Here is a 12731-nt window from a genome sequence, read left to right as displayed (position 1 = left end):
GAGAGTTCTGGCCTCAGACAGAGCATATAAAGCACAGACAGTTTAGAGATTACTGATTAGAATGCGAATCCTTACACCTAACCTGCTGTTCAAGACCTGAAGTGGCTGATAATGTGAGTGGAAGGAGCACTGATCACAGTTTAAAGAGATGTGTATTGTCTCCAGACAGTACAGTAAGTGAGGTTTTGCAAACCCAGGCAAGTCACGGGGGTTACAGATAGTGCGACATGAACCCAAGATCCCTGTTGAGACCGTCCTCATGTGTGCGGAACTTGGCTATCAGTCTCTGTTCAGCGACTCTGCGCTGTCGTGTGTCGTGAAGGCCGCCTTGGAGAATGCTTACCCGAAGGTCAGAGGCTGAATGCCCGTGACCACTGAAGTGTTCGCCAACAGGAAGGGAACAGTCTTGCCTGGTGACTGTCGAGCGATGTTCATTCATCCGTTGTTGTAGCGTCTGCATGGTCTCCCCAATGTACCATGCTTCGGGACATCCTTTCTTGCAACGTATCAGGTAGACAATGTTGGCCGAGTTGCAAGAGTATTTACCATGTACCTGGTGGACGGTATTCTCACGTGTGATGATGGTATCCATGTCGATGATCCAGCATGTCTTGCAGAGGTTGCTGTGGCAGGGTTGTGTGGTATTGTGGTCACTGTTCTCCTGAAGGTTGGGTAGTTTGCTGCGAACAATGGTCTGTTTGAGGTTGTGTGGTTGTCTGAAAGCAAGAAGTGGGGGTGTGGGGATAGCCCTGGCGAGATGTTCGTCTTCATCAATGATATGTTGAAGACTCCGGAGAAGATGTTGTAGCTTCTCCGCTCCGGGGAAGTACTGGACGACGAAGGGTACTCTGTCCACTGTGTCCTGTGTTTGCTTTCTGAGGAGATCGGTGCGGTTTTTCGCTGTGGCGCAGGATATGGTGCTCGACTCATAGATCGGCAGTTCCGATGCGCCACAGCGAAAAACCGCACCGATCTCCTCAGAAGGCAAACACAGGACACAGTGGACAGAGTACCCTTCGTCGTCCAGTACTTCCCCGGAGCGGAGAAGCTACAACATCTTCTCCGGAGTCTTCAACATATCATTGATGAAGACGAACATCTCGCCAGGGCTATCCCCACACCCCCACTTCTTGCTTTCAGACAACCACACAACCTCAAACAGACCATTGTTCGCAGCAAACTACCCAACCTTCAGGAGAACAGTGACCACAATACCACACAACCCTGCCACAGCAACCTCTGCAAGACATGCTGGATCATCGACATGGATACCATCATCACACGTGAGAATACCGTCCACCAGGTACATGGTAAATACTCTTGCAACTCGGCCAACATTGTCTACCTGATACGTTGCAAGAAAGGATGTCCCGAAGCATGGTACATTGGGGAGACCATGCAGACGCTACAACAACGGATGAATGAACATCGCTCGACAGTCACCAGGCAAGACTGTTCCCTTCCTGTTGGCGAACACTTCAGTGGTCACGGGCATTCAGCCTCTGACCTTCGGGTAAGCATTCTCCAAGGCGGCCTTCATGACACACGACAGCGCAGAGTCGCTGAACAGAGACTGATAGCCAAGTTCCGCACACATGAGGACGGTCTCAACAGGGATCTTGGGTTCATGTCGCACTATCTGTAACCCCCGTGACTTGCCTAGGTTTGCAAAACCTCACTTACTGTACTGTCTGGAGACAATACACATCTCTTTAAACTGTGATCAGTGCTCCTTCCACTCACATTATCAGCCACTTCAGGTCTTGAACAGCAGGTTAGGTGTAAGGATTCGCATTCTAATCAGTAATCTCTAAACTGTCTGTGCTTTATATGCTCTGTCTGAGGCCAGAACTCTCCATTCACCTGACGAAGGGACTAACCCCGAAAGCTTGTGAGTATATTATCAAATAAATAGGTTGGACTAAAACCTGGTGTTGTCAGACTTTTTACTGTGTTTACGCCAGTCCAACGCCGGCATACCCACATCATGCGCAGAGATCCAGAACTGTCAGACTCTGGCATGAATAGGCCCAGCCTTCCCTGGCTTTTTAGTGATATTCACAACAGGGAGCTCTGCAGAGTGGGAAGAATTGGGTGAAAAGCTGAACTGACAAAACAGTCAGGATCTAGGACGGCTTTCCCGCCAATTCAGTTTTTTCAGAGAATCGCGGCCCCTATTCAAATGCTATAAGGTTCTCATGAGAATCTATTTCACCCACAGAGAGTCATAGTCAGAGGTTTACAGCATGAAACAGGCTCTTCAGCCCAATTTGTCCATGCTGATCCTTCCCAATTGCCTGCATTTGGCTTATATCTCTCTATACCCATGTTATCCACGTAACTGTCTAAATGCTTTTTAAAAGTCAAAATTGTACCCACCTCTACTACTATTTCAGGCAGCTCACTCCAGATGCTCACCACCCTCTTAGTGAAAAAAATTGCCCCTCTGGGCCCTTTTCTATTTCTCCCCTCTCAGCTTAAACCTATGCGCTCTCATTTTAGAGTCCCTTTGGAAAAAGATATTGACTATCTACCTGGTCGATGCTCCACAACCTGAAAGTTTAAACGTTAATATTTCCCCATTGTCACTACCAAAGTAAATTAATTAATTTCTTTACTAAAAAAGGAACCATTTTGACCTCTAAGTGATACACCGCATGTCCCAACACAGAAACAGTATTTACAATTATCTTTCTTTCTGTTTGTTACCAGCCAATGGAAGCAATCTATCACGATATACACATGTAGTTATTTCATTTTCCTGAAGGCCTTTATTAGGTCATCCTTTAAACTGAAAGCGAAAAATGTCCAGACTTCTCAATGCTTGCTCATACCTATAATCAATATATCCCTGATAATATCCTAATAAATCTACAAAGCATCTTTCCTTTGTTATATCCTTAACCTGCAATTTATAATAACAGATGTCTTGCGTAATGAGTGGCAGTGCAACAAACAATATATTTAAAAGGCACAATGGGCTAAATCTTACCAAAAAAAAGCAGGGTGTTGTTTCTGGTGAGAAAACTGGTGTGTTTCTCCCAAACACTCAGTTCTCCCAAACAGGTTAGTTTTTAATGACAGATCTTATGACACTCTGCCAAAAAAAATCAAGGGGGTCTGTTTCGTGTCATCATCCGGGGGGTGGGGGGGGCACAGAGAGGATTCGATATAGCAGCCCTCCACCCCGCTCATCGGTCCCTTCTCCGTTCTCCCACCACCCTGATAGTTGGCCCCCTTCCCTGCACACAGTCTGAGCCAACAATCAACTACTAAGCCCAACGGCTATCGCTGGCAACCCCAGCTCCTCGGTCCACTCCCAGCCATCACCACATCTAAATGAATCCCCCCATTCCCCATGAGACTCGTCCCAAGTTGGCACTGCCAGACAGGCAAGGTGCCAACATGACAGTGCCAACCTGTGCCAAGTGGCAGTGTCAGGGGCATTGCCAATCACTATCTAGCCATGTTCTTCTCCCTCAGGGGCTATACTTACCTCTGTGCTCGCGAGGAGACTCTCACAATAGATTCACATCTGTGTGAATTTGTTGTAAACAGCGCTGTGAATATATGGTGGTGTCAATATCTGGTGAAGGGTGAGTTAATAATATTCAAGTACATTCAAATCAACACAAAGCAGGTTCATGCCTCTGACATGAACTACCATCCCCAATGGCCATCGCTGGCAGAACTACAACCTCCGGATCTTAAACCGCTGCCAGCATTCACACAGACAACGAATGTGGGAACAAGATACCCCCAATGAGTAGATACACCACTGAAAATAGTAGTGTAAGAAACTAGTTAAATAGAGATATTCCATCAAAGCTTTTTGTCTTGCACTCATCAGGAAAGCTTGCAAGAAACTACTGACAGTAAAGAAGGAACCACAATGTGAGAAGAGAGTGCCGATTGGTTGACAAGCACATTCTCACAGTGTTGCTAATTTCTTGAAAGCTGCCCCAATGAGTGCGAAATGAAGAGCTTTGATGACGTGTCTCTTTTTTCAGCAATATTCAAGTTCTGTTATACCAAATGACTACTTGAATTTAGTAAAGTGGGGGGGGGGGGGGGGGGGGGGGAGAAAGAGAGTGGTAGACAGGTGATGAGATTTAAGATAATTTAGGACATCGGTATCTGAAAGCAAAGCCATCAATTGTGGAGCAATTAAAATTAAGATTACGCAAAAAGCCAGAATTGGAGATACAAAGAGATCTTGGAGGGCTGTATGGCTGTTAGAAATAACAAAAATATGGTTGGGTGAGAAAAGAAAAAGTTTTGTTCTTATCTCAAGATGGCACACCAATTTTATCTTTATGTGTGCAGTGATCCACCTGAACATGGTTATGAAAAGTCAACCTTAAGTAGAAGACTCCCTCACTTCATTTTATGATACAAATATGAAGAGACTATATAGCAAAACAGTGTAAACAGGAAGAATGGTGGCCTACCTGATTTGGATTCTAATTCACGCAGAATCTTTTCCTTTCTGTCAAGTTCTCTCTTGCTCATTGATTTCTCTAGCCATTCCAGATTCCATTTTTTCCATAAAAATGGTTTTGGCTTTAGACCTATAAATTATAAGAAAAGATTGACATTGGCAACTGTAAGATGGATTCAGAAAATACACTTTGGGTGCAATTTTTCCAACTCACTGCATTGCCCAAGCAGAACAGCAAGCTGAGAAATGTTAGCGGGTGGTCACAAATAGGAATTGCGACTAGCATCCAGCTGGTTTACAACCTCCCTGGGCCATTTCTTTTTGACATAATCAACCTCGCAGCGGGGAACAGCGCAAGGCTGGTTGCATATTCAAATGGTTATGTGCATCTATTTAGTGAGCCTGGGATGCAATCGTCTTAGTTTGCTGAAGTTTCTGACCCTGCCGATGGAGGTCTACACCCGCGGGAATCACGCATGGTCCCCAGCAATGGTGACTAGACATGATGGCCTCACTGGTGGGACATGAGGCCCCTCAGGATGTCATGGACAGGGGGTTGCCCAGTTCGGGGTCAGCAATGTTGGCGGGGGGTTGGGCGTCTGGGCCAATGATGTCAGGTGGGTGGTCTGGGCTGGTGATCAGGAGGCCAATGATGTCCGGGCGAAGGTGCGTGTTGACTGATCTTCTAGGATTTTGGGAGATCAGCGCATGTGCGCTAGCCCCCTCAGCACTCTGATGCTGACCGCACAGGTGGGATTAAACCGCCGCCGCCGCCACCCCTGCCACCCCCACCTCCCCCCCACCACCACCACCACCACCACCACACAGGTGAAAGAGTGCCGTAAATTCATTTAATTAAGCTTGCCCAAAAACCGGGTGGGAAAAATTCCCGTTTTCCTATTCGTTGGGCACTTAGTTTCTTTTTGGGAAAATCATGCTCTTTATATTTTATATAAAAAATTGTTATTAAACATTTAATGATTGTTACTATTAATAAAACTATAGATTCGCTATTAATAAACCTAAAAATATTACTTGATTTCACATTTAAAGTAAGATGGACACAGAAGGAAACATAGGAAATTAACAGCACAAAGCTTTGCATGCTTTGTTTGTTTGTTAAGATCTGGAGACATGCTGAATTTAAATAATGGGCAGAATTTTACCGGCACGTCCGCCCGAGTTTCATACGATCCCACCAAGGCCAATAGAGGATGCCATTCTCCGAGCCTGCCCGCCCTCAGAATCGGGGCAGATGTGCCGGTAAAATGTGTTGTTTTGGTAAATTAATTCACTCCTTCACTACACATGCACTACTTTTCTGTTGGATACGATTAACTGACAAATTCACACAATTGAAAACTGCTGACACATTATGCTCAACATTTCACACCAATTTGGGTTTGAGGTCTATGTATGCCTTTTGGGAATGGTTATGAAGTGAAATATCGCTTTTATGAAATTAACTCACACAACAAAAATCAATTTCCTACAATAAACAATGATTAAGGGTGCTCTGCTGCTCATGCCAGCTGGTGTAGCCTGATTATAATCCTCTGGATCTATGATAGTACTTCAAGTAGTAGCAGAAAGGACAGAATTTAAAGCAAGAGTTTTTTTTTAAAAAGGATGGTCACATTAAAATTCTGCTGGCATTTCTCTGAAAATAATTTATAAGGTAATTAGCAGTAATAGCTCATTCATGTCCCAGTTCACATTTACACATATTCCCTGGCAGTTGAAGTGCTTGTAAAAAATCTATTGGCTCTTGGCGCTTCTGTTTTATGAACAATGTTAATGTTTCTGGATTAAAAACTATGTCGTCTTCAAGGGAGTGTGGTATTAATTTTGCACCCATGATTCCAAACATACTTAGTTTCCAATCCTTGGTACATGACTAGAACTATTTAATGAATGTTGGTCAGAAATTTGTTAACAATAAGGGAAAATATGTGGAGTCCTCACGGAGCCTGCAGCAGCCAGAGGATGAGAACAATTTAAAGCATCAAAAAAAGTGGCAGACTAAAGTTATTTTTTCCCAGTTATTCTCTCCTGTTCTAATTGAAGTAGTAGCTTGTGCTGAATAATTCCATGGGTGCCTGCAGCCCTTGATATGTCAGCCAGTTTGATATTCTTCTTGTATGTCAACAGGCTAACTGACTTTAGGGGACATCCATAAGCATCACACTGCTCCAAAATATCTAAAAAGAAACACTCTTTGCTGTTTGTGTGTCAGATGCACAGAGATTAGCTGATTTTTTTTTTCCTTTCCTATCCATAGTGTGTTGAGTCTAAATGTGGTGATCTCACCATCACCGATGTCTTTGTATAACTCAGCACAGAACTGGATGAAACTAGGGTCATTCTTGGTCTGATAGCTACATATCAATTAAGGTGGTGCAATCAACTGAACCATTAGGCTGGCTGAATCTAATGTGAAACAGCTCTTAATAATTGACTAAATTGGTTTTATGACTTATTAATAAATTATCACTGCCATGAATCCATGTATGTGGCATAGCAATAATATCACTAAAGACATTCATGGATTAGAAAAGCCATCTTACTTCATCCATTTAGATCGGCCTGAAGATTTCCTCATTGCGTCCCTGAAATGCTTCTTCTATGATTTGGAATTTCTACTTCCATCACTTATCAGGAATTCCAAATATCAATCACAACTCGTGAAAAGGTTTTGATATCACACCTAGTTTTGCCTTCTACAACTTTAAATTTATGACCCATTATCCTGTACTCACATCTGAATTTAATGTAATTCAGCAGATTTACCTTAATTAACTGGTTTTCAATTTCTCTAAAATTACACTTTGATAGTGCCTTTTAAGGGCAAAGAGTTCATGTTTTTCCTGTTAATTATAACATTGGAATGCTAATTCTGGTTGTACATTGGCTGATGACTGTGGCTATGAATGGGTTGGGTATTTTAAGCAGAGTCCAGTGGGATACAAAGATGCTTTCAAAGTTGCCCTTAGCAATTTCAATAGAATTCATGGAGTACATATGCCCCCTATTTTTGAACTTAACATTTGCTTGCATTGAATGTCATCTGTGATTGTGTCCTCACTTACATATGTTGTCCAGCTCATTCTGTTGGTTCTCAGTTGCCTCTTTGATTTGGAGGATGTAGAAATTTGACCAATTAGCAATGGATATCAGAGTCTAATTCATTGATGTCACTTAGTAACACTAGTGAATCCAATACCAATCCCTGAGACATATCACTTCGTATTTCCCCTCTCCCACACCTAATATTGTCCATTAGAGTTCACTGATTCATTAGAGTTCACATGTGTTATTGCTAAGACACAATTTTAGCAACAAGCAAGAATAGGTAAATGCAAGAGGATCAGTGGGGAATTTTCTCAGGCAAGGGCTTTCATGCATGCAGGAAATAAATCCCCTGAAATTGATGTTGGGTCCAGATCTCAACATCATTCTGCTCTCTTTCAGGTTTGTGTGGGGAAGACATATACTTGGATCTATAAGGTTAGTAATAAAAGTAGTGAGGACAATTAAAAACTTCAACAAGAGCTTAATCAAGAGGATTCTGTCCAACATGCCTATTTAATTAATAAACAGCTGACACCATTCAGTATGAAGTTTTGCAGTATTTCTCCTTCACCAGAATTTGGAATTCTGACAAAAAAAATTACCAAGTGCAGCAAATCTTACTACAGCTTCTCAGTGTTTGAACAGCAGTTGCGAGTGTACTTGTATTCCTCAGAGCGATTTCTGAGAATGTTGACATTCACAACAGCAGACCTACCCCTGTCCACCATCCAAATTATGCTTGGTGTTTACTCTTTGCCAAGCCTTGTCCTGTTGTAAAGTTCGATTTCCTGTTGTTGGCCTAATTCTCACCCACCTGACGAAGGAACAGCCAGTTCCGAACGCTAGTGCCATTTGCTACAAATAAACCTGTTGGACTTAACCTAGTGTTGGCCTAATTGGTCAGGTTGTCCATGATGACAGCTCCTCTCTCCAAATAACATAGTTGGTGTTTCTAAAGTGTTGACGACCAGCATTTTCATCCACGTTATACACTATGTTAGTGGATTTAAGACGCAGGTTGATGTGTTTTTGATAAGCGAGGGGATTAAGGGTTATGGGGAGAGGGCAGGAAAGCGGAACTGAGCCACGACAGATCAGCCATGATCTTACTGAATGGTGCGGCAGGCTCGAAGGGCTAGATGGCCTACTCCTGCTCCTATTTCTTATGTTCTTATATAATTGGTGCAGAAAACAAGGCATACAAAGTTAAAGTTTTGGCAGCCAAGCACTGAAGGATGAAACACAGGAGCTTGATCTTTACACCCTTACGAGCTTTTATTTGGACCTAAGTTACATATCCTGCACATCCAACCAGCTAGCACATCTTCAGAAGGCAACTGAAACCCCAATTAATGCCCACCATCTGAATACAAATTCCTCTTTTTGTCTTATAATTTTATTTAAAATCTATTAGTGTCACTAGCAGACTTGCATTAACACTGCAATGAAGTTACTGTGAAAATCTTGTAGTCGCCACACTCTGGTGCCCCATTGGGTACACTGATGGAGAATTTAACATGGCCAATGCACCTAACCATTACGACTTTCAGACAGTGGGAGGAAACTGGAGCACCCAGAAGAAACCCACACAGCTGCTGGAGAACATGCAGACTCCGCTCAGACAGCTGTTATAATTCAGGACAGAAACTCTAAAGTGTTTTATTAGACCGCCTGAATCATAAATTTTGCACTTTGAATTTGGCTAGGATGAGCATGAGATATTTCACTTCAAGTATGATTCAAATGACCCACTAAGGAACTTCTATCAAACAAAATTTGTTTAAGTATACAGTTAACATGTATAGAAAGAAAATTAGCAATACCTTTTACCAATTACCAACAAGAAAAAAATGATACAATATCACAATTCCATCTCAACAGCTAATTACCATTCTAATAAACCAATTCCATAAGCAAGACTCTTTCCAAGATTTAACACAGCAAAGACTAATGCTCACGTGATATTGGAAGTTAGTCCTTTGGTTGAATGCTGCAGTTCTCTTGAGGCACACATAGTCAAGCTTGGAGTCAGAACAGCTTCCCAAAGGACCTGGGAGACTCCAGTTAAGCCAACCACCAACAGCAGATTTTCTACTCCATGAAGGCCAAGAACCTCATTTCCAGCTAACAGCAGAATTTCCAAAATCTAGAGAGAGAAACACTGCTTTCCAGCTTACTGTCTACCCCCTTCTAAACTAAAACTGAAAATTAATCCTTAGATTATTTCCCTGGGGAGAAACCACCTAATTTTGACTTGTCAATCAATCTTCCCCGTCACAATGCAAGGTCATTGAAGATTCCAGACTGAAAATAAACAAAACCCCATTTAACCATTGAAGTAGCAATAAAAGGACTTCAGCAGATGGCCTGGCAAAAATGAGAAAAACAAAACTGAAAAGGTCTGCTTACAACTGCAAAAAATGTGATTTAAAAAAAAACACATTTCTTAAAGGCACTGTAACGTCACACAGTGGCCCAAGCCAGGAATCAAACCCACACTGTCAACCATTGTGCCACCATGCTGCCAACAAAAGTTTGTCAACAAAAGTGCAAAAAGTACACATGCACATGATGCATGATATTTAGAAGTGTCTTAAATTATTAATCACGTTAACTATTCTAATTAAAATGTCAGATAATCCCAGTTTTACCCAAATATATTCACAAAACAATCTTCTTTACTTGCTACCCCTTCTCCCAACCCTCCAGTCACTGACTTTATAAATTTAGACAGTCTGAAGGCTTGACAATCCTTCCAGATCTCATTCTTGTCATGTTTGGAGGAATGGTAGTCTCAGTTGCTTTCGGTTGTCTTTGTCAGTTTGGCATTGAAGCTGTAGTAGTGTTTTCGCCAGTTGGTTATCTCCATTTGATTTGCTTATTATGCTCCTTTGAGCTGTATTTCTTTTTACTAATAACCCGTGTGTTTGTCTCATTTCTTCTAAAGGGAATGTTCACTTCATTCATTCTTAGCATGGGCTCTAAGGTCCACCACATTCTTGCTGGATGTGTTGACATTACAAAAATGGAACTTTATTTCCACTTGTTGCACAACTTCAGCTAAATATTTGTTTTGTTTTCCAATCCTTTTTCAAAGTTAACAATCTTTTCATTCAGCTAAGCAACTATTCTGGTGCATTCCATTGTCTTTCTTTCAGAGTAATTTGCTTTTAAAGTATGGATTTGCTTTCCCATACTGCAAATCTCCTTTTATCTAAAATTCTTTATGTTCATCAGATTGTATCAAAGTTCAAGAATTTAATTAGCTTTGGCTGTTAATTCCACATTCAACCAACTGTTCTGATTCATCAGTAATTCCTTTTCCTGTTCCAGGCATTTTTCACTGTATATAATAGAGACTTCAGAAACTCGAAGTTCATCAAGTTCTAATTTTTCATGAGCAAACTCATTTTCCGTATGAGAAAGTTGGTTCCCTACAATGAACAGTTTTTTCTCAGCAGAGACTAATTCTTGTGTGCTATCCTTCATGCTTACATTTTACTTCTTCTAGTTGTTTCTGAGATTCTTAAAAGTTCTTTGTGAGAACTCCTACTTTCTCTTTCAACCATTCAACTTTTTCTTGACATTCTAAGTTTTTGATTTTCATTTCAGCTATTTCATTTTTCAACAACGCAGTGATTCACAGTATCTTTGAGGCATCCAGTGCTTTTTTTCTAGCGCCTTGAGTTTAGTGACAGATCTACATTTTCTAATCTTATTTCTGTTGTTTCTTTCTTTGGCTACAGCAGAGCTTTATCCTTGTCTTTCACTTTGTTTTCTCTATGGCTGGGTCTGTTTCAGGCAAAGTCTTAACTTGTTTCAGTTCTGTAATGATGTTACTCATTACTTCATTATCTGTTTGCGGCTTGGGAGGTTCTATGGCTTTTCCTTTTAATGCCTCTTATTTTCCATTCAGGAGGTCTTCAGCTCTTTGGTCTCTTTCTGGTTTCCTCCTGGAATATTAAACATTTGCTGATTTTTCTCTGCCAACTCATTCTTCAGTTTAATTTTCCTTCTCTATATAATTTTCCACAGTAACAAACTTTGACTTGAGGGATCCTTATTGCGTGTGAATGGTCCTTCAAGGGTTTCTTTGTGAAGCTCAATTGCTTTGTCTTGTAATTCAAGAGTTTCCCTAAGTTTCTTCTGTTGTTCTTCCAGTCTCCTTTTCAATTTAGTCATCATTTCTTCAGGCTGCTAAATGGTTAGGCACTCCTTTTGCATTTGATCTTCATGGATAATTAACAGTTCTTTCAACTGTTTATTTTCTTGTTCACATGTTGCCAATGAGCTGCATTTCTGTGGATTGCTTTATCCTACAGATAGTTCCAACACTGTAGTACTTAATATCTTATCTCCTCATGTTTTTATTTCAGGGCAATGACTTATTTGAGTACCTTTTCTGCCTGGTGTTGTGTTAGGCTGTACTTCTGGTCAAGTTCTTTCAATTCAGCTTTGGCACAAACATTTTCCTGTGGAATTGTTTCATTTCCTTTTTGAACTTTTTTTCTTTGGATTACCTCAGATAGCTTTCTTTCATTCACAGCCAGTTGCTCACTCTGTTTTGCCACCTTTTGCTGCAATTTAAGTAAATTTGATGCCTGATGGGTTTTTTTTTAAAAGCCTGTTGTCTCCACAATATGGAAATGGGTGACCTGATTGAGGTGTTCAAGATTATGAGGGGCATGGACAGGGTGGATAGGGAGCAGCTGTTCCCTTTAGTTGAAGGGTCAGTTATAAGGGGATACAAGACTGAAGGGTGGGAGGTTTAGGGGGGATTTGTGGAAAAACATTTTTACCCAAAGGGTGGTGACAGTCTAGAATGCAGTGCCTGCGAGGATGGGATGTGGAATGTCTCACATTCTTTAAAAAGTACCTAGATGAGTACTTAGCAGGCCATAACATTCAAGACTATGGGTCAAGTGCTGGCAAGTGGGGTTAGGTGGGCAGGTCAGGGCCTTTCATGTGTCATGCAGACTTGATGGGCCAAAGGGCCTCTTCTGTACTGTAGTATTCTGCAATTCTGTAAAAATATTTGTCTAAGGCTTTTAATTTCTCACCAAATGTGGCTGAGGATTCTTCAATACCATGTTTTAGGATTATTTCACCTGCAAGTATGCCAAATAAGTATTAACTGTTCTGTCTGTAACACACACAGGCATGCGCACACACTCTGCCTGCTGCTTTTAAAAATTTAGTTCTGTCTTCAGCCCAGCTC

At 41.5% G+C, this 12731-nt stretch overlaps 1 protein-coding gene across 5 annotated transcripts in view; it reads right to left on the bottom strand.

Moving 5' to 3' along the window:
* The window catches only part of LOC145359568 (protein FAM227B-like), a 210687-nt gene that overhangs the window by 161388 nt on the left and 36568 nt on the right, over positions 1-12731 (bottom strand). For all 5 annotated transcript variants that reach the window (XM_080214236.1, XM_080214237.1, XM_080214235.1 and 2 more), the window contains exon 10: positions 4452-4571. In XM_080214236.1, coding sequence (XP_080070362.1) covers positions 4452-4571 — 120 coding nt within the window. The remainder of the gene's footprint in view (positions 1-4451; positions 4572-12731) is intronic.

The sequence above is a fragment of the Carcharhinus amblyrhynchos genome, chromosome 28 (assembly GCF_965287045.1).
Source record: "Carcharhinus amblyrhynchos chromosome 28, sCarAmb.v2.hapA, whole genome shotgun sequence".
Classification (NCBI taxonomy): domain Eukaryota; kingdom Metazoa; phylum Chordata; class Chondrichthyes; order Carcharhiniformes; family Carcharhinidae; genus Carcharhinus; species Carcharhinus amblyrhynchos.
The sequence above is the reverse complement of the archived record's forward strand: the minus strand, read 5'-3'. Positions and strand labels throughout refer to the sequence as shown.